This window comes from Bufo bufo, chromosome 3, assembly GCF_905171765.1.
Source record: "Bufo bufo chromosome 3, aBufBuf1.1, whole genome shotgun sequence".
Taxonomy (NCBI): Eukaryota; Metazoa; Chordata; class Amphibia; order Anura; family Bufonidae; genus Bufo; species Bufo bufo.
Genome location: NC_053391.1, coordinates 425,921,478 through 425,949,458, shown reverse-complemented (window position 1 = coordinate 425,949,458; position 27,981 = coordinate 425,921,478). Strand labels below are relative to the sequence as shown.

Below are 27,981 nucleotides of genomic sequence, written 5' to 3'. Positions count from 1 at the left end.
AAAAACGATTTGATACATATGCAAATTAACCTGAGATGAGTCCTGTCCCGGACTCATCTCAGGGACAGGACTCATCTCAGGTTAATTTGCATATGTATCAAATCGTTATTTTTTACACAATAAAAGCACACAGAGCTATGGGGACTGGGTATTACGGATGTGCTTGTGGCTATCATGCAACCCATGCTCTATACCCCAAATCCCGGTGACAGGTTCTCTTTAATATAATTTCTATTTTTGAGACTGCACAGAATTGAAATATGGTGGTGTGCCTGAGTCCTAAATAAAGAAAATACTCCCAAAAAAAAGCATGTCAAAATATCAAACACTTAAGGACTATAGAAAACTTTGAGGGCATCTTTTATTATTGCATTCTACTCATTTTGGACTCCAATATTTTTTTAATTGGCTTTTATTAAATATTTTAAGCCCTTTTCACTGTACAGATGTCAGTCTTTGTGTATTAGTATCTGGTGTTCCATCATATAAAAGCCCTGACAGCTGAATTGTAGCTTTTATTTCTGAACTCCTTCAAACCATATTCTTATGAGTTTGATAAGAATTTAGCTATAATGAGTTTATGAGCTGTCAGGAATTCAGAAATAAGGGCCATACATAAGCTGTCAGGGCTTATATCTGATGGGACTCACTGTGAACAGAAAGCCTGCTGCTCTGAAAAAAAAAAAACACTGACATCTCTACAGAAAAAAGGGCAGATTTTTTTTTAATGAGTAGAATGCAATAATTGTAAAATTTACCCCAGATGTGTCCATAAGCCTTTAATGTTAATGTGGCCTAAAACAATAGCATCATAGCATTTATTGATTGGTGGGTTGATTGATTTTTGCTTGTTTGCTTTTTTTTAGCTATGCAGCTATATAGTTCAATTTCGTTTTTTTTTTTACTCCTATAAAGTTAACTGCTGGATAGCTATTAAAGGGAACCTGTCACCGGGATTTTGTGTATAGAGCTAAGGACATGGGTTGCTAGATGGCCGCTAGCACATCCGCAATACCAAGTCCCCATAGCTCTGTGTGCTTTTATTGTGTAAAAAAACGATTTGATACATATGCAGATTAACCTGAGATGAGTCCTGTCCCTGACTCATCTCACGTACAGGACTCATCTCAGGATTATTTGCATATGTATCAAATCGTTTTTTTTACACAATAAAAGCACAGAGAGCTATGGGGACTGGGTATTGCGGATGTACTAGCAGCCATCTAGCAACCCATGTCCTCAGCTCTATACACAAAATCCCGGTGACATGTTACCTTTAACATTTGTGAAGGGTTGGAACTGAATATTTGAACAAAACTAACCATTCTATATCCTCTGTTTACCTAAGTAGTAATGCTAATAAATGAATGTATTAGGGCATTTTTGGACATAGATGCTGGAATAATTTTATAAACTGTTTAGGTGTATTTATTCCATTTTATATTAGAGTTTTAGTATTAGATTTTATTCAAACATGCAGAACATGTCCTTGTAAGTTTGCTATATGATGTAAAAAGTAGTAATAGAACATATATAAAGGAGTGATTAAATTCTATACTCCCATTATTCTCAGTTAGGCTTCAGCGAATCGACCTTCGGATCATAGATCCGAAGTCGATTTGTTGAAATTCTTTGATTTTAATGCTGTATCCATACAGCATTAAAATGTATTGACTCCGTGGATCCAAACTTCATCTCGCTCGAAGTCACATGGGACTTCGGGAATTACTAATGTATTCACATCTGCATATTTAAAAACTATTTAAAATAGGAATCCAAAGCGGACTTTGGTAACAAGGTACCAGCCAGGACAAAAGCCCACTTCGGATTCCTATTTTAAATTGTTTTTAAATATGCAGATATGAATACAGTAGTAGATTATCCAAGTCTCTCGCGATTTTGGCCAAGATGAAGTTTGGCTCCACAGAGCCAATACATTTTAATGTTGTATGGGTATAACATTAACATCAGAGTTTTTGAACAAATCGATTCGCTCAAGCCTGTAACCATCACGTCCAGTTTACTTGGGTCATTTCCAATGGTTGGCAGGTCCCTTATTGTCTTGCGTGCAACCAAAAGTCGTAATGTAGCCCTAGCCTATCTCAGTATCTGACAAATAATACTGAATCAGCTCTCAGTTGAAACATACATTTTGTGAAGAACCAGCATAATAATCTCATTGACTGCACAAGATAAATCTAATCTTTGGAAATCTCAGTTATGAGATGCAGAATAATTTGTTTGTTCACTATGCATACAAAGCAGGTATTTCTGACAAATTTCTTCTAGAATCAACACCTAAGCATGACAAAACATCATAATTTACCAAAACTTTCTGAATGCTTTTCAGTTTAAATGTATTGATGATTTTAATCTAGACTCTATATTCAAGTAGATTTGTTTTTCCACCAAAAGTCCAGTTAATTGATCCAATCTTAAAGTTATCAAGATAAACAGTTCCAGCAAATACAGAGGACACAGTAATTAATTAATGACCACTACTCTGATAAGGTACAAAACACTAGCATATTAATTTTGCCTAACAAGTAGATTACAGTTTTCAGTTTACTTACCAGATATTAAAACTATAGTTAGTCCAAATTCTTGCACTCTTTCAAAATTATTGCTGTTAATATCTTCGGAAAGTACAAAATTTTCATGTAAAATAATAATAATAAATATAATTATCAATGTAATTGAAATAGAAGCATATTATATTCTATATTGAAGATGCCACTGTAACTGTAATCATTACAGAGTGCTATGCATGGAAAGTGGTATGAAACATAGTCTATGAAAATATTTAAATATACAAATGCTAAAAAACCAAGGTCAGAGCAGGTAGGGCCCCTAAATGATATTACATTTTTACAGCACGATCTGTCAATCAGCAGCTTCTAAGGTCAGCAGAAAATTGTCATGTAGTAAATGAGACATGCACTCATGAGTCAGGGATATAATATTACAAAGCTTTGGTGCGGCCTCATCTGAAAAGAGTTCATTTCTTGGCCCCAATTAATAGAAAGGATACACTGGAGCTTAAAAAAGTACAAAAAAGAGGGACTAAACTAATAAGCATCTGAACTATGAGGAAAGATTAAACAAATTTAAGTTGTTTTGTTTTGGGAAGAGGCATCATTAACCTATATAAATATGTTAACACCTTCCCGACCAGCACCGTGCATATACAGCGCAAGCGGAGACTTTAAAAATTCATACAGTTTCATATAGCAGACACCCATGGATAATGTCCGCAACCATTGGTAATGCCGAATGTAGACTTAACCCTTCAGATGCCGTGGTCAAATGTGACCATGGTATCTGGACGCACTAAAACCTGGTAGCGCGCGCTTCCAAGTGTTCTACGGCTCCCTCTGGTAAGGTTTGGGGGAGCCTGATGCAGTGTTCAGCAGCCCCTATCCTCATGTATGACACAAGGCTACTGCACATTAGTTCCTATGGAGCCCCTGTGGCACCCATAAAACCCATAACTCTGTTGCAGAATTGCATTTTTTTTCCAATTTCACCCCATTTGGAATTTGTTCCAGCCCCCCACTATAATAAATGGTGGAAGTAGAAATTGGAACATGTCTCTAATGGCTATGTGAACGGAAAATAAAAACGTTATGGCCAAAAAAGGGAAAAATGTAAACACAAAAACAAAAAAAATAAAAAATCTCTGAGGCTGAAAGGGTTAATGGCCATACAATAAAAATGGTAAAAAGCTGCTCCATATTAAATCCCCACAAAAGACAAGGGGACACTGCCTCTATCTGGAGAAGAAAAGGTAACAAGGCTTCTTCTTTATTGTAAGAACTGCTGCAGTAAGAACTACAAAGATTTGCTTTACAACATGCGGAAAGCACATACAAAATAGAACTCATTGAAAGTCTGTTGTGAGCATGCTCTGTGACATCCAGCATTCTGTGTGCAAAGAAGGGGTTGGAGATGAGCTGTCCCAATCAGCAATTGTCGGTGGGGTGATACTGTGCTATGTGCTGCCAGCTTTAGAACAGAGGTTTTAACGTTCACTGGAAACTTGCCCAGTGCTGATAATGGGATGATGTTGTATACACACAAGAAGCTATGATGTTATTTCTACAAAATGAGAAAGGTTGGCCATTTGTGAAGGCCCAGTAGCAAGTAAATAAACAGGAATATTTCAGGATTTTGGCAAAGACATTTATTTGATAATCTTCTATCTCCTACCTCTTCATAATACCATATCTATGGTCTATGTTCTGCCAATGATGTAAGATTTAAGCTTATATTACACATTCAGATAATTGCGCAGATCATAGCTAACAAGCGATCATATGGTTATTGATGATCTGGCAATGTAATACCGCTGCCAATTACCCTATGACCACAAATGCTTGTTCATGGGGTAACTGGAATCTTTCAGCAGTGTGCAAGCATGACCACCACTACTGGATTGCAAGATGGTCGTAGCCATGGAAATGAGCAGTGTATAATGTGATGAACAAATTAATCAAGCCAGCAAAGGAGGCAATATGGACAATCACAATGCATTAATTGTATTATCTTTGTCTATAAAAATCATGATAAATGTCATTTGCTGAAATGAGACAACCCCTTTTTTGCAAAGCCTACAAACTTTCTATGGCATTTACATCAGCAAAAAAACTATACACTAGGAGCTTCATGGCATGGGTTTCCATGGCCGAGCAGTTGCATGTAAGCCTTACATCACTAATCCGTTCTGTCGAGCGACAAATCATGCTTCTCTAACTGGCAATCTGATAGATGAGTCTGGATTTGGGACATGCCAATAGAACATTACCTGCCTAACTGAATTATTCCAAGTGTATGGCTTAGTGGAGAAGGGATAATGCTATGGGATTATTTTTCAGGGGTTGGCCTAGACCCCTTTGTTTAAGTTAAGGGAAATCTTAATGTTTCAGCATACTGAGTTATTTTAGATAATTGTATGCTTCCAAATTTGTGGGAACAGTTTTGGGAAGGCCTTTTCCTGATTATGACTGTGCCCTAGTACAGAACAAGAAGGTCCATTAAGGCATAATTGAGTTTGCCGGAAAGAACTTGAATGGCCTCCACAAAGCCCTGACCTCAACCCCATTGAACATCTTTGGGATAAACTAGAACAGAAATTGCCAGGCCCTCTCATTTAACATCAGTGTCTGACCTCACATACAGTATGTTCTTCTAGATGAATTGGAAAAAATACACACAGGCACACTCCAAGATCTTGTAGAACTTCCCAGAAGAGTGGAAGCTATTCCAACTCCCTATTAATGCTTATGTATTTAGAATTGAATGTCATAAAAGCTCCTGTAGGTGTAATATGTACATTTAGGTATCTCAATACTTTAGTCAATATAGTGTACTGTATTATATCTGTCCCTAAAAGATAAATATTAAAACCTTATTGACATCTGCAGAACATGCACAGTGGATATCTGGTCTGCTGAGCGGGCACCATAGCTGGTCAGTTTCTGCTGTTTTACACAGTACACACCCAGTGGCAAAGTTGGCGATAACCCTGATCACAGACTTTTAACCCCTCAGATGCTGGGGTAAATTGCGACACCTAAGAGGTCTTTTTCCAGGAGCACTGAACTTCCAAGGCCTGAACTGGAGCCAATACTGTGACAGCCTCTGGCCCTCTAAGGGTCCAAGGCCTGCCACAGCAAGTTTCCTGTGAAGGCTTACTTGGGGCAGAGCTCTATAGGAACATAGTGAATCTCCCTTAGACTGCTATGGGAATTCATTGCAATCTATGGGAGAAGTGATAAGATGATGGCATGTTCCAGTCTCTTAGGATGACTTTTAAAAAATGTTAATAAAAGTTTTTAAAAATATAAAAACTTTAAAAAAAATCCAAATAACCCCTTTCCCCATAATAAAAATAAAAAGAAACATTTAAATAATAATTATAATCACCACATTCCAAAATGCCTAAAGAAATTAAATATAAGTGTTTTTTCCCCAAAAGGTGAATGGCGCAACAGAAATTCGATTCACCATTTTTTGTTGTTTCACCTATGAAAAAAATGACTAAAAGTGATCAAAAATGTATACACACCCCCAAAATGGTGTCATTAAAAATGTACAGTAGATCACTCTGCAAAAATAAAAACTCCGTAGATATAAATTTGAAAACGTTATAGGGGTCAGAATATGGTGATTTAAAGAAAAAATTTATGTTTTAAGCTTTAAAGCACAAGAAAAACTATAAAAATATGATATTACTGTAATCATACTGACCCAGAAAATGAAGGTAACAGGTCATTTTTACCAAACCAGGGAAATGCCATAAAAAAAAACCCATAAAATTGTGCTTTGTTTTCCAATCCCAACCCATTTGGAAATTTTTTCCAGCTTTCTATTTTATCATATATAATATAAAATGGTGCTATTACAAAGTTCAACTTGTCTTGCAAAAAAAAGCCCTCATACATCTATGTGAACATAAAATATTAAAATGTATGGCTCTGGCAAGGCAGGCAGTAAAAAATGAAAATGAACAAACGGAAAATCGTTCTGAAGGGGTTAATCATCTTGAAAAGTCTTGATATATACTAACTGTATAGGGAAAAAGCAAATTGCTGATATCTGTTAACTGTGTTTTTCATTTTATTCCATTTTGTGCAAAATGATATATTTGCATAGTTTGGTTCCATGTGGCTTGCTGCTCATATTAGATAATTAAAAATGAAGCTAAAAGTAAATGAGTTTACGCTCAGCATGGTGATCAGTAAGATGAACACACACTAAGCTATGTTCACTTCTAAAATGTCATTCTAAAATATGTTTTGTATCTTGAACTAGTCTAAATCACTAATAAATACATGCCTTGACATTACCTTCAATTCTGATGTATTTTTTGAAAGCCAGTCATTTTCCCTAGCATATGCTCTTCCAGATGGTGTCAACCAAATTCTCCCAGGGTGCTGAAAAATGACCTTCTATTAATTGCCAAACTAAATAGGCCCATCACAAAATACCTTGGTGTTTTAGAGAAAATAACAATGCAATATAATGAAATAAAAAGCATCATAATGATTATTATTTGATTTATCATATATATATATATATATATAAATATATATATATATATACACTACTCACAAAAAGTTAGGGATATTTGGATTTCGGGTGAAATTTATAGAAAATGTAAAATGTTCACACTACATCGATATTATATTATGAAAGTAGGGCATTTATGAAGAAGCATGCAATGGTGATTTCCTTATCTCAATTTATTTAAACAAAAGTCAACAGTGAGTGACATACCGCGCCGCCTCTGTCACGTGGGACGCCACGTGGAGGTGCAACTGACCTTGTGGGACAACCACGTAGGTCCTTGCAGGGCAAGGATACAACATACGATCAGGACGATTAAAGCAGCGTGGAGTGGTAAAGTACTGAACCCCCTATTGTGATACAACATAATGTTTTAAGTATCAATGATCGTAAGAATTCCTGTACACTCCAACTGTATACTCCTATAGCATGAACATTTGAGAGAAACATAGCCTGACACGCACAGTATCTTAGTATTGAACTACTAACTCAGTGACTAAGCACTAAAATACTAACTGTATCGTATCCTGCGTGCATTTTACTTTGGAGTATTCAGCGTGCATCAAACCGTAAATATCAAACAGTAACGATCAAATATTGAAACATCAATTTATGTGTACTCAGCGTGCACTCAACTTTTGTGTATTCAGCTTGTATCCAGCTTGCACTCAGCACTTTTATGTATTCAGCAAGCACCTGGCACTTCATGTACTCAGCTCATATCCAGCATTTGATGTATTCATATATGCAATATTGAATTATAAGCTCCTGTGTAATCAGCGTGCAATATACCTTTATGTACTCAGCTTGCACCCAGCACTTTCATGTAATCAGCTGGCACCAGGCACTTTATGCATATAGCTTGTACATACATCCAAGGTTTAGCTTTCAGTGCATATACACATGCTGCATACAATCAAAGGAGGACCCTCCTTATCTTATTTGCATACTCTTTCATTGTATATTTTATTTTATAATATTTTTGATCAAAAGGTATTTTAGTAGTACTATCGTTAAATAAAAGTTTATCCTTTTACAATACATTGTCCATCTCTGTGCCCCTATATATATTTTTTTACAATCAGTTTACATCTATCATTGTCATGTGGCCTTGAGCATCAATTATAGCTTGACAACAACGTCTCATGCTGTTCACAAGTCGACTTATTGTCTGCTCAGGCATGGCATCCCACTCTTCTTGAAGAAAGGCCCTTGGGTCATTGAGGTTCTGGAGAGTTATGACAGAGTTATGAGTCTCTACATGGCGACTCAGCTGATCCTATAGGTTTTCAATGAGATTAAGGTCTGGAGAAAGTACAGGCCACTCTATTTGAGGTACCCCAGTCTCCAGCAGCTGTTCCCTAATGATGCGACCTCAATGAACTGGTGCATTCTCGTCCATGAAGGTGAAATTAGGCCTGTGTGGTTCATGCAAAGGCACAATGACTGGATTAATGATGTTATTCAAGTAGTATGGGCTTGTCACTGTACCATTCACAAACCTGCCCACACTGTAATGACCCACCACCAAAGGCTCATCTGGTGACAACAGTGTCTGATGCACAGCGCTCTTCTTGACGTCTCCAACATCGTTGGTGGCCATCATTTCTGCTGAGTGTGAATTAACTTTCATTAGTGAACAGCACTGAGGCTCACTGGTCCCTGGTCTAGCATAAATGCTCCCTGGCCCATGTAAGACGATGACGCCTATGCCTGGTGGTGTGGTCAGGTACCTTTGCAGGTTGTCTAGCACACAGACCATGCTTATTGTGACAAACTCCCCTCTTTTGAGTTTGTCACGAGTACTTGGAGAGGACTACTTGCCAGTCTCTTACCATGTGATTATGGTCCCATGTTGAATGTACCTGTTTTATGCAATAGCTGCATAGTTATATAGTTTCATGTATTTTGCTGTCTTTTGCTACCATGTGGCTAATGGAGTCTTGCATCTGTCCTTGGGAGATAAGTGGATCACTTCTCAATTGTCTCCAGGACAAAAGACTGTGTAGAACCGGTTTTAGGCAGAAAAGCCATGAGTACAGCCAGGCCAAAGAGACTTTTACTAAGGGTACTTTCACACTAGCGTTTTTCTTTTCCGGCGCTGAGTTCCGTCCTAGGGGCTCAAATCCGGAAAAGAACTGATCAGTTTTATCCTAATGCATTCTGAATGGAGAGTAATCCATTCAGGATGCATCAGGATGTCTTCACTTCAGTCTTTTTGACTGATCAGGCTTTTCAGAAAAACGTAGCATGTTGTATTTTTACCTCCGGCCAAAAATCCTGAACACTTTGACTGAACGCCGGATCCGGTCTTTTTCCCATTGACTTGCATTAACGCCGGATCCGGTGCTGTGTGTTCAGTCAAACCGGATTCGGCTTTTGCATGTTAAACCCGAAAAATGTGAAAAAAAAGTTAAAGTCCATAAATGGCGGATCCGTTTTTTCCAATGCATTTTTTCATTGTGATCAAAATCCTGATCAGGATTCAAATGTAATCCGTTTTCACACGTTTTTCCGGATCCGGCGGGCAGTTCCGGATTAAAACAACGCTAGTGTGAAAGTAGCCTAACTTTTGAACCCCTGGTCTGATTCGTGCCATTTTGCAATATGTTGTTCCCCTGAATGGATTGATTGTGAATATGTATTTGTATAAAGATTGAATGTATATTTTTAAAGTTACAGCACGTGGGTAAAAACTGTATTTTTCCTGCCTGCGATAATTATGTTAACCATTGTGTACCATAATTATATCACAGGCAGAGGGGAGGATTTTATGTGGGTTGTAACCTTTGTGTTATTGGTTAATGTATATTTGTTGTGGGTGTCTCCCTTGCAAGGGAGCAGGGCATAAAAGAAAGTGTACTTTTGAATGCCTGTGGTTTCTTCCAGTAAAGTCTTGTTCCAGCATTCAGCTTTGGCTCATGTATGGACTTATTTGGCGATACCAGCGATACTGGCGATACCAGCGATACTAGCGATAGTAGCGATTTATTGCTCTGTGGATTATTTGGCTGTGCTATTTCATGGGAAGAAGGGAATACTAGACGGTGACACAGATGATACCGTCACACGGTATACGGTATACGGTTTTGGGATGGTCTTATGTGACACTTGGGTGCCTCTCACCTTCCTTAAATGTGCCTGGAGTTGTGTGGCAATCATCATCCAGTTCCGCAGGACATTGTTCACAATGAAGCAGTTATCAGTGTGGGATGTGGTCAAAGGACATCCTTCTATGCCTTTCTGTTACTGTTCCAGTCTCTCTTTATCTCTATTGCAACCTGCTGATGACACTCTGTGACACTCTAAGTTCAATGGCCACTTCCTTATGAGAACATCCTGCTTTCAGCCTTGAAGCCTCACAATGGCGAGGTACTGTTGATCAATTGTTACGTGTCATCTTGGTCTCATGATGGCAAAATTGGAACAGCATGATGAGGAGGACTGTTTAAATACAAATGCTAATTGAAACAGGAAATTTATTGGGCGATTCATGGATCAAACACCTGTTGTGAATTTTGTTGTTAAGCTCCTTGTTAGAGAACAGCAAGTTGTGCAAAAAGTACTGAAATATTGAACAGTTGGACATGTGCATTCAAAAGTTTAGAGAAGGTCACATTAAGTTCACCTGTAGAGTGCATTTTAGGTTCATCCTGAAATTTTACTCACAAGCCAAATATCCCTACCTTTTTGTGAGTTGTGTATATATATATATATATATATATATAATGTAAACAACTAGTTTGTTGTGTGCACAGCCCTAATATGTTTCTAAAATGCCCCTAAATCAGCAGACTACGGTATTTATGATCATGTCATGAATTTGTCATAGCATAAACTGGAGTATAATTTATAGGACAGCTCTAGTGCTATATGTATACACTATTAGCTTACTGTGTTTCTATCACTGGCAAACTTTAACTTATCGTGTTAAATACACAGGTTGTTCGATGGATTTTGTTGCCTTAAGTGCTGCAACAGTGTACTTAAAACTTTACATGTCAAGTTAAAACTTGCTTTGTCTGTTTATATGGAAGTCTAAATTGATGGAACTGATGGTTTAAAAATATTATTTTTTCTAAATTCAGGGAGTGGTAGCACTTACTCCAGGGCCTCGGAGTACAAGGGGTCTCAAAGTCCCCTCTGCAGTAAACAAACACCAGTATTATATATGACATAGGAATCGGGGACCCTATTACAGACTTTCACTATATGAATAATACTATGAATAATTCAGTAACAATTACTTTTAAAAGTTTTTTTCAACTGTATGGCATTTTAACCACCTCCGGACCGCCTAACGCAGGATCGCGTTCCGGAGGTGGCAGCCCTGCGCAGAGTCACGCATATATGCGTCATCTCGCGATGGCCGAGATTTCCTGTGAACGCGCGCACACAGGCGCGCGCGCTCACAGGAACGGAAGGTAAGAGAGTTGATCTCCAGCCTGCCAGCGGCGATCGTTCGCTGGCAGGCTGGAGATGTGTTTTTTTTAACCCCTAACAGGTATATTAGACGCTGTTTTGATAACAGCGTCTAATATACCTGCTACCTGGTCCTCTGGTGGTCCCATTTGTTTGGATCGACCACCAGAGGACACAGGTAGCTCAGTAAAGTCCCACCAAGCACCACTACACTACACTACACCCCCCCCCGTCACTTATTAACCCCTTATTAGCCCCTGATCACCCCTGATCACCCCATATAGACTCCCTGATCACCCCCCTGTCATTGATCACCCCCCTGTCATTGATTACCCCCCTGTAAAGCTCCATTCAGATGTCCGCATGATTTTTACGGATCCACTGATAGATGGATCGGATCCGCAAAACGCATCCGGACGTCTGAATGAAGCCTTACAGGGGCGTGATCAATGACTGTGGTTATCACCCCATATAGACTCCCTGATCACCCCCCCTGTCATTGATTACACCCCTGTCATTGATCAACCCCCTGTAAAGCTCCATTCAGACGTCCGCATGATTTTTACGGATCCACTGATAGATGGATCGGATCCGCAAAACGCATCCGGACGTCTGAATGAAGCCTTACAGGGGCGTGATCAATGACTGTGGTGATCACCCCATATAGACTCCCTGATCACCCCCCTGTAAAGCTCCATTCAGATGTCCGCATGATTTTTACGGATGCACTGATAGATGGATCCGATCCGCAAAACGCATCCGGACGTCTGAATGAAGCCTTACAGGGGCATGATCAATGACTGTGGTGATCACCCCATATAGACTCCCTGATCACCCCCCTGTAAAGCTCCATTCAGATGTCCGCATGATTTTTACGGATGCACTGATAGATGGATCCGATCCGCAAAACGCATCCGGACGTCTGAATGAAGCCTTACAGGGGCATGATCAATGACTGTGGTGATCACCCCATATAGACTCCCTGATCACCCCCCTGTAAAGCTCCATTCAGATGTCCGCATGATTTTTACGGATGCACTGATAGATGGATCCGATCCGCAAAACGCATCCGGACGTCTGAATGAAGCCTTACAGGGGCATGATCAATGACTGTGGTGATCACCCCATATAGACTCCCTGATCACCCCCCTGTAAAGCTCCATTCAGATGTCCGCATGATTTTTACGGATGCACTGATAGATGGATCCGATCCGCAAAACGCATCCGGACGTCTGAATGAAGCCTTACAGGGGCATGATCAATGACTGTGGTGATCACCCCATATAGACTCCCTGATCACCCCCCTGTAAAGCTCCATTCAGATGTCCGCATGATTTTTACGGATGCACTGATAAATGGATCCGATCCGCAAAACGCATCCGGACGTCTGAATGAAGCCTTACAGGGGCATGATCAATGACTGTGGTGATCACCCCATATAGACTCCCTGATCACCCCCCTGTCATTGATTACCCCCCTGTAAAGCTCCATTCAGATGTCCGCATGATTTTTACGGATGCACTGATAGATGGATCGGATCCGCAAAACGCATCCGGACGTCTGAATGAAGCCTTACAGGGGCGTGATCAATGACTGTGGTGATCACCCCATATAGACTCCCTGATCACCCCCCTGTCATTGATTACCCCCCTGTCATTGATTACCCCCCTGTAAAGCTCCATTCAGACGTCCGCATGATTTTTACGGATGCACTGATAGATGGATCGGATCCGCAAAACGCATCCGGACGTCTGAATGAAGCCTTACAGGGGCGTGATCAATGACTGTGGTGATCACCCCATATAGACTCCCTGATCACCCCCCTGTCATTGATCAACCCCCCTGTCATTGATCAACCCCCCTGTCATTGATCACCCCCCTGTCATTGATCACCCCTCTGTAAGGCTCCATTCAGATATTTTTTTGGCCCAAGTTAGCGGAATTTATATTTTTTTTTCTTACAAAGTCTCATATTCCACTAACTTGTGTCAAAAAATAAAATCTCACATGAACTCACCATACCCCTCACGGAATCCAAATGCGTAAAATTTTTTAGACATTTATATTCCAGACTTCTTCTCACGCTTTAGGGCCCCTAGAATGCCAGGGCAGTATAAATACCCCACATGTGACCCCATTTCGGAAAGAAGACACCCCCAGGTATTCCGTGAGGGGCATATTGAGTCCATGAAAGATTGAAATTTTTGTCCCAAGTTAGCGGAACGGGAGACTTTGTGAGAAAAAAATTAAAAATATCAATTTCCGCTAACTTGTGCCAAAAAAAAAAAATTTCTATGAACTCGCCATGCCCCTCATTGAATACCTTGGGGTGTCTTCTTTCCAAAATGGGGTCACATGTGGGGTATTTATACTGCCCTGGCATTCTAGGGGCCCCAAAGCGTGAGAAGAAGTCTGGTATCCAAATGTCTAAAAATGCCCTCCTAAAAGGAATTTGGGCACCTTTGCGCATCTAGGCTGCAAAAAAGTGTCACACATCTGGTATCGGCGTACTCAGGAGAAGTTGGGGAATGTGTTTTGGGGTGTCATTTTACATATACCCATGCTGGGTGAGAGAAATATCTTGGTCAAATGCCAACTTTGTATAAAAAAATGGGAAAAGTTGTCTTTTGCCAAGATATTTCTCTCACCCAGCATGGGTATATGTAAAATGACACCCCAAAACACATTCCCCAACTTCTCCTGAATACGGCGATACCACATGTGTGACACTTTTTTGCAGCCTAGGTGGGCAAAGGGGCCCATATTCCAAAGAGCACCTTTAGGATTTCACAGGTCATTTACCTACTTACCACACATTAGGGCCCCTGGAAAATGCCAGGGCAGTATAACTACCCCACAATTGACCCCATTTCGGAAAGAAGACACCCCAAGGTATTCCGTGAGGGGCTTGGCGAGTTCCTAGAATTTTTTATTTTTTGTCACAAGTTAGTGGAAAATGCTTATTTTTTTTTTTATTTTTTTTTTCATACAAAGTCTCATATTCCACTAACTTGTGACAAAAAATAAAAAGTTCCATGAACTCACTATGCCCATCAGCGAATACCTTGGGGTCTCTTCTTTCCAAAATGGGGTCACTTGTGGGGTAGTTATACTGCCCTGGCATTCTAGGGGCCCAAATGTGTGGTAAGGAGTTTGAAATCAAATTCTGTAAAAAATGACCTGTGAAATCCGAAAGGTGCTCTTTTGAATATGGGCCCCTTTGCCCACCTAGGCTGCAAAAAAGTGTCACACATCTGGTATCTCCGTAATCGGGAGAAGTTGGGGAATGTGTTTTGGGGTGTCATTTTACATATACCCATGCTGGGTGAGAGAAATATCTTGGCAAAAGACAACTTTTCCCATTTTTTTATACAAAGTTGGCATTTGACCAAGATATTTATCTCACCCAGCATGGGTATATGTAAAAATAAATAAATCATAATTTTCCGCTAACTTGTGACAAAAAATAAAAAGTTCTATGAACTCACTATGCCCATCAGCGAATACCTTAGGGTGTGTACTTTCAGAAATGGGGTCATTTGTGGGGTGTTTGTACTGTCTGGGCATTGTAGAACCTCAGGAAACATGACAGGTGCTCAGAAAGTCAGAGCTGCTTCAAAAAGCGGAAATTCACATTTTTGTACCATAGTTTGTAAACGCTATAACTTTTACCCAAACCATTTTTTTTTACCCAAACATTTTTTTTTTATCAAAGACATGTAGAACTATAAATTTAGAGCAAAATTTCTATATGGATGTCGTTTTTTTTGCAAAATTTTACAACTGAAAGTGAAAAATGTCATTTTTTTGCAAAAAAATCGTTAAATTTCGATTAATAACAAAAAAAGTAAAAATGTCAGCAGCAATGAAATACCACCAAATGAAAGCTCTATTAGTGAGAAGAAAAGGAGGTAAAATTCATTTGGGTGGTAAGTTGCATGACCGAGCAATAAACGGTGAAAGTAGTGTAGGTCAGAAGTGTAAAAAGTGGCCTGGTCTTTCAGGGTGTTTAAGCACTGGGGGCTGAAGTGGTTAATGTCATATATTGACACATCCATATATGCAAAACATTGCTACTTGGTACCAGTTTCAGTAATGAATCTCTTTTCCCATTAAAAAGAATACTGTAATATAAAAAGTATCTAATTTGAGTAGTGTGACTGAGCTATTAAAATTGCCCATATACAGTAGCTAAAGATGATACTCTAGACTCCAATTGTTCATTTCATAGCAGCAATTAATAATGTTCCACTATCAATTTGAAGGTGAGAGCTTCAAGCTTTGTCTTAGTCTTATGCCTTACTCACACCCCTGTGTTTGGTCAGTGATTTCCATCAGTTATTGTGAGCCGAAATCAGAATTGGAGCCTCCACAGACATAAAGTATAAGGGAAAGATCTGCATCTGTTCTGTGTTTAGACCCTCACCTGGTTTTGGCTCAAAATCACTGACGGAACACTGACCGTGTGAATAAGGAATTAGGTTGTACTTTGTTTTAAACTTAGCTTATGTTCCTTTATGAAATATAGATTATAGACCAATTATATGAAGAACTTGTCAGTAAAGAAATAATCACTGGTTAAAGACTGTATAGACAAAATCAGGAAGACCATCAAAGATATCCCATTTGAAAATAAAGACACAGGCCCCTATTTACTAATGTGAGGGCACCTAGATGTTGTTGTTACAATTTGGCACACTTTTTTCTACTATTTGGTGCATTTAGTTTTAGAAAACAGTTCCTAGCTCAGTAAGTGGTGAGGCCTAATGGAAAAGGGGTGTGGTTTCCTGGAAAAAGGGCATGGCCCCAGATGCCACATTTTGCTTTAAAATTGTGCCCCAATTCTGACATTAAATTCCGTTACAAAGTAAGCCAATCAATATTTGGTATAAATGTAGAAAAAGAAAGTCCTGCACCAAATTTATCATCCAGCCAGAGCCATAAGTTTAGGGTTAGTAAATCTGCCCACAGTTTTAAATGCCGTCTGTCAGCAGGTTTGTACCTATGAAACTGGCTGACCTGTTGCATGTTCGCTTGGCAGTTATAGGCATCTGTGTTTGTCCTATGTTCAAATGTGCCTGCATTACTGAGAAACATGAAGTTTTATTATATGCAAATGAGCTCTGAGAGCAACGGGGATGTTGCAGTTACTCCCTCTGCAACTCCCTCTGCAACTGCTATGCCTCCTGTACTTTGATTGACAGGGCCGGGCAATATAAATATCATGCCTGGCCCTAACTTCTCCTACAGTCAAAGTGCAGAGGGCGGGGCATTTGCAGAAAAAGCTGAGCCTCTAGGAGTAAGGGTAACAGCCCCATTGCTCCTACAGGTTCATTAGCATATTTTAAAACTTCATATTTCTCAACAATGGAGGCTCATCATATGAACATGAGAACAACACAGATGCCTTCAGCTGCCGAGCGCACATGCTATAGGTCAGCCAGTTTCATAGGTAAAAATCTGTGGCAGCACTATAGCAGTATTTCTATTTAATTGGAGTGCTCTCTCCAAAGCCCTTTGTACCATAAATATTCATACAAGATCAACAGGATCATATCTGCTGCCTTCTTTATACCATAATATTGATCTGAAGAAGTGCTTAAAGGGAACCTGTCATGTGGATATTTGATTATAATCTAACTAATTATATACAATCATTAACTACTAAAAAGTACCTTAGATGTATTCACTTACTGGTGTGACAAATGGTTACCTTATAATATACACACAAAGATGCCTTTATTGTCACTGTACAATACAATGTAATACAATGTACAAAACAATGAAATGTTGTTTGGAGCAATCCTAGATGCCATGGACAGAGGAACAAGAACTGACATTTAAACTAAAGCATTAGACTAGAAAAAAACAACAACATTGCACTAGAAAGCCACTCCCCTGCCCACCTGCTGCTGATTCATATGGAAAATAACTGTCAATCAGCAGCAGGTAGGCAGGGAGAGTCAGGAGCTCATGAATATTCAGGACTCATCATTATCAGCTGGAATTTTTCAACACAAGATGTTGGCAGATTGACTGGGTCAAATAAAGAAAGTGACCCAGCATTTTGCTAAGAGAATCAGTCACTTATTTATGTTGCCCTTAGTTAGGACACCATAAAACTGGTGACAGGTTCCCTTTAATGTACAAAAAATATCAAAGTATTAAGATCATTTATAGTTCTGTCTTCAGGAAGATTGTGAAAGCAAAACTTGAGTAAGGTTTTCTAAATTCAAATGATATCTACACATAAAAGTTGGCCCAAGTTTTAGACTGGAGGCTGTCTCTTGCAGGTTGCGCCCACGTGATATGATCACGTGACCGGAATTGGATCACATTACCGGAATATTCCGGGGAGGAGCGCGGGGCAGGCTGCAATCGCGGCTGAGCGCAGGTGATTGATTAAGCCGGACCAGAAAGAAGCCTTAGGGAGTACTAGATGATGGAGGTCCGATAGGATTGTGAACTAACAGGGAGGGTATTTGCGCTCTTGTGCACACGAATTGATGAATTTAAAATGCCAAGCTGTGATACGGTGTATAAGGTGAGGTGTCCATTGGCCGTTGCTCTCAGTGTCACCACTACGTATAGGTGAATGGTGATGGTAATCACAGTGTGAGGATTTCCTATTGGTAGTGTTTAAAGCTGGGTAATTGTGAATGTGAATTATTTGATTTGATTGGTTTACCAAAATGTGGGTGTTACGATATGCCCTATATAAGACATGGGGGAACACTTCATACTATGCTTGACAAAGACTACCGCGTAGTCGAAACATTGCAGCTTTTATTAGCCTCTTTGTACATTTTTCATGGACTAACCACTATTAAAGCAACTTTTGGAAGAATATGCTGCCATCATCAACTATTTGAATTTCTATTAATGGACTTCAGTGGATCTGGAGTCATAGACGGGCTGTTGCATGCCTTCCAATGAGGAGTCAGTAAGGTACTGAAGTGCTGCTCTACAAGCTATTGATTCTACAATCAGGATAAGTCATCAATATGTGATCGGTGGGGGTACAACTCTTGACATCCCCACTAAAGATGAGCGAATGTTTCAAAAATTCGATTCAGCCGGTTCACCGAATTTTTTGGAAAAATGCGATCAGAATTTATTCACTGCGAATCGCGTTATTATATATTTATTTATAGTAGTGTAGAACACTGTGCCTTGCATAGGGAGTCTGCTGTGGTAGTGAAACAATACTGTGAATCAGTATGACAAGCACATGACAGGTGTCGCTCTTAGAATCACTGCACACTTCACTTATTTGGGCAGTTAAATACGTCACAAAAGATTTTACCACATAAAATTAACACTGATTACAATTTCTTTTACCACTGAAATACATCACAAAAGATTTTACCGCATGTTACTACAGCGCTGAGTGCTGAATAAGATTTGTTTTTCCACCAAAATGCGTCACAAAAGATTTTATTGCATATAACGGAGCACGGAGATGGAGAGGGTGTTCGGATTCCCCCTGCACTATACAGACGTCTCAGAAATAAACTGCTGCTCCCGACAGTAGGTCCTGGGAAGGTCATGGAGCGTCCCGGTCATCTGGCATCTATTCGCTCCGCTGAAGGATTATTTTGAAAGTGTGTAGAAGCCACACGGGGCCCCCACGCTGCAAATTTATCATGGAGACATCATGAAGATTATACCGCATATAACTACAGCGCTGAACGCTGAATAAAAAGAGTTTTTCGACTGTAATACATCAATAAAGATTTTACTACATATAACTACAGAGCTGAACGCTGATTGCAATTTGTTTTTCCACCGAAATACATCACAAAAGATTTTACCACATATTACTACAGCTCTGAACGCTGAATAAGATTTGTTTTTCCACCGAAATATGTCACAAAAGATTTTACCGCATATAACAGCAGCGCTCGACTCTGAATAAAATTAGTTTTTCCACCACAATAAGTCACAAAAGATTTTACCGCATATAACGGAGCACAGAGATGGAGATTGTCTTCTGATTCCCCCTGCACTATACGGATTCTCAGAAATGAACCGATGCTCCCAACAGCAGCTCCCGGGAAGGTAATGGAGCGTCCCAGGCATCCGGCATCGATTATTTTGAAAGTGTGTAGAAGCCACACGGGGCCTCCACTCTGCAGATTTATCATGGAGGCATCATGGAGATTTTACCGCATATAACTGCAGCGCTGACCACTGAATACATTTTATTTTTCGACCGAAATACTTTAATAAAGATTTTACCGCATATCCACTAAATTAATTATGTTTTCGACAGAAATACTTCAATAAAGATTTTAACGGATATAACCGCAGCGCTGAACGCTGAATAAAATTAGCTTTTACACTGAAATACGTCAATGAAGATTTTACCACAAATATTACTGCAGCGCTGAACACTGAATATATTTAGTTTTTCGACCGAAATACGTCACTAAAGGTTTTACCACATATAACTGCAAAAGTGAATGCTAATATATTTTTCTTTTGTACTGAAAAAGGCCAGTAAACGCTTTTAGCAGAAATAAATGCACCAGTGAAGTGCGTATATTTTTTTCCTTTTTGTACTGAAATAGGACACTGAATGCTCTCACCACATATAACTGCAGAAGTACACTCACCTAAAGAATTATTAGGAACACCTGTTCTATTTCTCATTAATGCAATTATCTAGTCAACCAATCACATGGCAGTTGCTTCAATGCATTTAGGGGTGTGGTCCTGGTCAAGACAATCTCCTGAACTCCAAACTGAATGTCAGAATGGGAAAGAAAGGTGATTTAAGCTATTTTAAGCGTGGCATGGTTGTTGGTGCCAGACGGGCCGGTCTGAGTATTTCACAATCTGCTCAGTTACTGGGATTTTCACGCACAACCATTTCTAGGGTTTACAAAGAATGGTGTGAAAAGGGAAAAACATCCAGTATGCGGCAGTCCTGTGGGCAAAAATGTCTTGTGGATGCTAGAGGTCAGAGGAGAATGGGCCGACTGATTCAAGCTGATAGAAGAGCAACGTTGACTGAAATAACCACTCGTTACAACCGAGGTATGCAGCAAAGCATTTGTGAAGCCACAACATGCACAACCTTGAGGCGGATGGGCTACAACAGCAGAAGACCCCACCGGGTACCACTCATCTCCACTACAAATAGGAAAAAGAGGCTACAATTTGCACGAGCTCACCAAAATTGGACTGTTGAAGACTGGAAAAATGTTGCCTGGTCTGATGATTCTCGATTTCTGTTGAGACATTCAAATGGTAGAGTCCGAATTTGGCGTAAACAGAATAGGAACATGTATCCATCCTCTGTTGGCTACTTCCAGCAGGATAATGCACCATGTCACAAAGCTTGAATCATTTCAAATTGGTTTCTTGAACATGACAATGAGTTCACTGTACTAAAATGGCCCCCACAGTCACCATATCTCAACCCAATAGAGCATCTTTGGGATGTGGTGGAACAGCAGCTTCGTGTCCTGGATGTGCATCCCTCAAATCTCCATCAACTGCAAGATGCTATCCTATCAATATGGGCCAACATTTCTAAAGAATGCTATCAGCACCTTGTTGAATCAATGTCACGTAGAATTAAGGCAGTTCTGAAAGCAAAAGGGGGTCCAACACCGTATTAGTATGGTGTTCCTAATAATTCTTTAGGTGAGTGTATAATGCTTATATATTTTTCCATTTTGGACTGAAATAGGCCACTAAACGCTTTCAAGACATAACCGCCACCGACGTGAACTGAGAATGTATTTTTCTTTTTGTACTGAAATAGGCCACTAAACGCTTTCAACACAAATAACTGCTGAAGTGAACTGAGAATATATTTTTCTTTTTGTACTGAAATACAAAATAACACATATAACCGCCGCACTGACTGACTGCTACCGCTGCTATTTCCGTGAACCCCTGCACCACTACTTCCTAAGCAAGTAGGCTGCTGCAAAGCAGGTGGTCCACTCCGGGCACCTTTGGCTCCCGACCTCCCACTGCCACAACCCTGCTGACTCCCAGCCATCCTTTCAACACATATAAACGCCGATGTTTAGTCTTTTTGTACTGAAATAGGCCAGTAAACGCTTTTAGCAGAAATAAATGCACTAGTGAAGTGCGTATATATTTTTCTTTCTGTACTAATATAGGCCACTAAACCCTTTTGCCACAAATAACTTCACCAGTGAAGTGCGTTTATTTTTTTCTTTCTATAATTAAATTGGCCACTGAACGCTTTTGCCACAAATAGGTGCACCAGTAAAGTGCGTATATTTTTTTCTTTCTGTACTGAAATATGCCACTAAACCCTTTTGCCACAAATAACTGCACCAGTAAAGTGCATATATATTTTTCTTTCTATAATGAAATAGGCCACTAATCCCTTTTGCCACAAATAAGTGCACGAGTGAAGTAAGTATATTTTTCTTTCTGTAATGAAATAGGCCACTAAAAGCTTTTGCCACAAATAAGTGCACCAGTGAAGTGTGTATGTTTTTTTCTTTCTGTACGCTTTCAACACATATAACCGCCGACGTGAACTGAGAATATATTTTTCTTTCTGTACTGAAATTGCCCAGTAAACGCTTTTAGCAGAAATAAATGCACCAGTGAAGTGCGGATATTTTTTTTCTTTCTATAATGAAATAAGGCACTAAACCCTTTTGCCACAAATAGCTGCACCAGTGAAGTGCGTATATTTTTTTTCTTTCTATAATGAAATAGGCCACTGAACGATTTTGCCACAAATAAGTGCACCAGTGAAGTGCGTATATTTTTTCAATCTGTACTGAAATTGGCCACTAAACGCGGTTGCCACAAATAAGTGCACCAGTGAAGTGCGTATATTTTTTTCTTTCTATAATGAAATAGGCCACTGAACCGATTGCCACCAATAACTGCACCAGTGAAGTGCGTATATTTTTTCTTTCTATAATGAAATAGGCCACTAAACGCTTTTGCCACAAATAAGTGCACCAGTGAAGTGCGTATATTTTTTTCTTTCTGTACGTTTTCAAAACATATAACCGCCGATGTGAACTGAAAATATATTTTTCTTGTTTGAAAAGATATAAGCCAGTAAAGGCTTTTCAACATAGCACTTGCACTACAAGAACAAATTGCTGGAATGACAGAGCTGTATAATGGATATTTGAATCCCCAAATTATCTTGTAAATCGCTTTTCTAGCACTGTCCCTAGTGCCTTCTGACATCTCTCCCTGCACTAAGATGCTGTGAAATGATTCCTCCCTATCCTTTCCCTGCACTTATAAATTGCTTTTATGGCACTGTTGCTAGCGCTTTCTGACATCTCTCCCTGCATTAAGATGCTGTGAAATGATTCCTTCCTATCCTTTCCGTGCACTTATAAATCTTTTTTTTCAGGTTTTTTTTTTCACTAAGAGGTTTTTCCAATTGCTGTCCCTAGCGCCTTCTCACATCTGTCTCTGCACCCAGAACGCTTGAAAATGTCTGACTCTAAGATATCCGCCGTATTTATAGGGCTATGACATCACAGGGATGGCTGGCAGCTGATTGGCTGTATGCATGGCATTGTGTAGCCGCCATTGTAGCTGCCATTTTAGGAAAAATTGTGATTCGTTACCACGAAGCGGAGGAAATTCATATTCATTGCAAATTGAATTTTTCCTGAAATTCGGATCGAATTCCACTTTGTCTGATTCGATTCGCTCACCTCTAATCCCCACCAATCAGTTGGTTGAAGAGATTGCGGTGCTCAGAAGGGGATACACTTCACAATTATTTTGGGCTAAATGAAATCTTACAACTACAATGTCTTAAAAAAGTATTCAACACCCCCTCCACTGATGTTTTCTTGTTTTATTGCATTACAACCTGGAATGAAAATAGATTTTTGGGTGATTTATACCATTTGATATACACAACATGCCTACAGCTTTGATGAGGCTATTTCTTACTGTGACACCAACCAATAATTTAGCCACAAAATACAGAGAACTTTAAAGGGGTCCATCTCACATATTGGTGGCATATCACTAGGATATACCACCAATGTTAAACAGGTGCGGGTCCCTGAGACTCACACATTTGTCTAGAATGGGTCCACCAGTATCCTCCACTCACTTCAATGGGAGTGCCGAAAATAGCCGAGCAAATGGAGCGGAATGGAGAGCCTGCCCCGCATGCATGACCTGCTCTCTATTCACTTTTATGGGAGCTCCGAAAACAAGCATGCTCTGCTGTTTCCAGAACTTCCATGGAAGTAAATAGACAGAACAATGCACAATCATGACCAGCTTTCCATTCACCTCCATTTGCTTGGCTATTACCGGCATTCCCACTGAAGTGAATGGAGGGTGGCCACACTTGTGTGGTGCTTCCTCGTTCACTTTGGGGACCTCGTTTTAGAGATAGGTGAGGGCCCCACCTCTAGGACCTGCACCTATCTTACATTGGTGGCATATCCTAGCAATATGCCACCAATGTGTGAGCTGGACCAACCCCTTTAAAGTTCTCTGTATAAGTATTCTCTGTGCATAAGTATTCATCCCTTGAAAGTAAATGATTTGTGGAGCCACCTTTTGCTCCACGTACAGATGCATATCTCTTTGACTATATTAACTTAGTAACTGTAGACACTACGAATTTTGCCAATTCTTACACACAAAACTGTTCAAACTCCTTCAAGTTAGATGGTTTGCATAGGAGTACAGCAGTCTTCAGGTCATGCCACAAATTCTCAATGGGATTGAGGTCTGGGCTTTGAATAGGCCATTCTGAGACATTTAAATGTTTCCTCCTAAATCACTCTAGTGTAGTTTTAGCAATATATTAAGGGTCATTATACTGATGAAAGGTGAACTTCTGTCTCAGACTAAAAAATGTTTTCTTCAAGAATTGCGTTGTATTTATTTACATGCATTTTTCCTTTGATCCTGATCAATTCTTCAGTGCCTGCTGATGAAAAGCATCAACACAGTATGATTCTGCCCTCACATGCTTCACTGTAGAAATGGTGTTCTTGGGGAGGGTGGAAGTGTTGGGTTTGTGCCATACATAGCATTTTCCATGATGGCTAAAAATTTACATTTAGTCTCATTTGACCAGAGAACCTTTTTACATACTTTTTGGCAAGCTCCAAGCATACTTTATGTTTTTCCTGTAAGCAATGGATTTTTTCTTAACCACTCTTCAATAACAAAAACAACTCTGTGGAGAGCACAAGTTATAGAGGTCCTATGGAAAGATACTCCCATTTCTGCTGTGAATCTTTTGAGCTCCTTTAGTATCAATCATTGTGTCTTTGTTGACAGTTTTGGTTGGTGACTTGCCAGGTTTGTAGTTGTGCTATATTCTAACCAGGGGGTGAATACTTTTGTAAAGCACTAAACATTGCCTAGATGACACATTCAAACTCCTTGAGGCTCCCCCCAAGATTTTTTTCACTCTTTTTTTTAATGATCAAGTGTCCTAATAATTCATGTCTGTTTTAGTACATTTTATTCTCCATGAAATAACAATTATGGGACATCTTTTCCTAGAACTCATTGGTGCAGAATTACTAAGACTGGTGATTCATATGCTAGTCTGAGTAAAAAGACAACTGGAGATTTGAAAAATGTATTAAAAGGCATATTCTTCTCAATATATTTGGTGCATCTTACGTCAGTCTATGCATCAAAAATTCCAATCTCTGACAACTATAATTAACTCTACTTTCTGCCATAAATTATAACAAATCTAGTGGGCTGTGGCTGGATATTTCTCAGCTTTGCAAATGTGCACACTGCACATTTCCACATTGTTTTTTGAAAACCTGTTACAGTTCTGTCAAGTTGTATAAAGGTCATGAGTAAATCCAGCCTGAAATTCTCAATCCACTCCTGATTTTGGCTTCCAAGACTGCATCACAACACCTGGCTGTGTGGCCATACCCTAAAGGGTTTAAAAGGGTTTTCCAGTTTCAGCAAGAAACCAGACAATGCTGGTAAATGGGCTAAGATAAAAAATGCATCACTACTTACCTAGCAGATCTTGGACCTTTCCTAAGGCAGGCTTTGTTTACCTGGCTGTAGCACTGACATCACATCAACAGCACATGACCACTGTAGCCAATCACTGAACTCAGATATAAGCCTTGAAGAATTTTGCCCTTCTGATTTCATTTGATTTTATACTTAGGTTTCTTATTTTGATTTATCGCACAGATTTTTTTATGATGTTTTTCTGCACTATTGTAGTTTTGGTGTCTCTTTTTGTACCAGCATTTTTGAGTTCACCGTTTGGAGTAAAAACACCAGCTCCAGATCTCAGCTGAAGGTCCATGTGAAATATGGAATGCAGGACACACAAATTTTAGTTTTTTTTTGCTACTGTTTGTGATGACTGATTATTTTTTTTTACTCATTTTGGCTCAGTGCATATTAGCGGTAGAGAATTATTTCCTGTATTGTGGGTGTATTTTAAAGACACAATAAAAGTTTCTAATCTTAATTGTTAATTATACAACATTTCCAAACTATCAGACTTTCTTAAACACAGTTTCTTCTGAGCTAGATGTATTGAGATAATTAACACCTTTTGTTATGTCCCGTCTGCTAAATGTGTAATTGCAGATCACAACTAAAGAGCAAGCCACAAATGGGGATAATAAGGCTGTACCTTAGGCTTCTTTCACACCAGTTTTTTGGCTTTCCGTTTGGGAGACCCGTTCAAGGCTCTGACAAGCGGTCCAAAACGGATCAGTTTTGCCCTAATGCATTCTGAATGGAAAAGGATCCTCTCAGAATGCATCAGTTTGCCTCTGAACAGTCACCATTCCGCTCTGGAGGCGGACACTAAAACGCTGCCTGCAACATTTTGCTCTCCGCTTGACGAAACTGAGCCAAACGGATCCGTACTGGCACACAATGTAAGTCAATGGGGACGGATCCGTTTTCTCTGAAACAATCTGACACAATAGAAAACATATCCGTCTCCCATTGACTTTCAATGGAGTTCATGACAGATCCATCTTGGCTATGTTACAGATAATACAAACGGATCTGTTCATGACGGATGCAGGTGGTTGTATTATTGTAACTGATCCGTTATTGCAGATCCATGACGGATCCGCCCAAAACATGTGCGAAAGTAGCCTTACAATGTACTATAGTGTTCACATTGATCTCTGTTCTATCGGTATACAAACACTAGAGCTGAACAGTACGATATATTTTTTCCACAGTCACTTGACACAAACACCGAACTTTGAAGACCCCCGAATCGAAAGCTGCCAAATCAACCCTCCCACGCCTAGAAATGTGGAAATGAGGAGAGATCCAGTTCTCGGTTTTGGGTTTGTTGCAGGGAGTGAAAAACCAGTTGTTGTCCGTTCTGTAACACCAGGTGAGTGGCTCCTTAATAAATATCTATCTTGCAGATGATGATTCTGGTTTTTAATCAATGATGATGTGATAAATCAATATCCAAAAATATATTTTTCTTGTTACTTCCAGAGGCCTTTTTTATATATATATATTACCATAAATTGGAAGAGATACCTAGAAGGAGGTAGTCTCCTAGTAAGATCAAATCAGGCACCATTTGTGGTTCTTGACCAAGCCATGACAATGTAAGGCTACTTTCACACTAGCATTTTCCACTATTGAGATCAGTTTTGTCCCCATTCATTGTCAATGTGGCAAAACTGAACTGAACAAAACTGAATGCACCAAAATGCATTCCGTTCCATTTGGTTGCGCTCCCATCGCAAACAGAATAACGCTGTCACAATAGAAAACGGATCCATCCCCCATTGATTTTCAATGTTGTTCATGACAGATCATGGCTATAGAAGACATAATACAACCGGATCCGTTCATGACGGATGCATGCGGTTTTATTATGGTAACGGAAGCATTTTTGCAGATCCATGACGGATCCGCAAAAAACGTTAGTGTGAAAGTAGCCTAATCCAATTTTTTTATGGATCCAGCACCTTGGAATTTAGTATAAAACGTAATTTTTATATACATGATTAAAAGAACTCCATGGTGTCCTAAGGGGGATGTGTTTTGCTGAGATCACGCTTCATCAAGGGCTTGATGAAGCGTAATCTGTGCGAAACGCATCCCCCAAAGGACACCATGGAGTTCTTTTAATCATGCAAATAAAATGTACGTTTTATTCTAAATTCCAAGGCGCTGGATCCATTGAAAATTTGTTATTGAAATCTCTCATGACCCCAGATCTGGGGGAATTATCTGTGCTGCCTTTTCCTTCACATTACGGGAGTGTCTGAATTACACAAATTCAGCGTGAGCTGTGCAAAACTTTTTAGTTTTTTTCTTGTGAATGTAATCCAACCTCATTCAATCCCATTTAACAACTTTTATTTTAGGGTTATTGTTTGTAACAGTTTAATATGATGTACAGACGTCATCTTTTTAACAAAGAATGCATTCAGAAAATAATAAAAAGCAAGACATCTAGCTGATCATCTGACTAAATATGACTGTAATAAATATACAGCTTGT

General features: G+C 39.5%; 1 protein-coding gene across 1 annotated transcript in view; it reads left to right on the top strand.

Annotated features, from left to right (window-relative positions):
* FRMPD4 (FERM and PDZ domain containing 4) overlaps positions 1 to 27,981 on the top strand; it is a 544,401-nt gene that overhangs the window by 391,112 nt on the left and 125,308 nt on the right. The window contains 1 exon segment of the mRNA XM_040424984.1: positions 26,691 to 26,851. Within this exon segment, the coding sequence (XP_040280918.1) occupies positions 26,691 to 26,851 (161 nt within the window).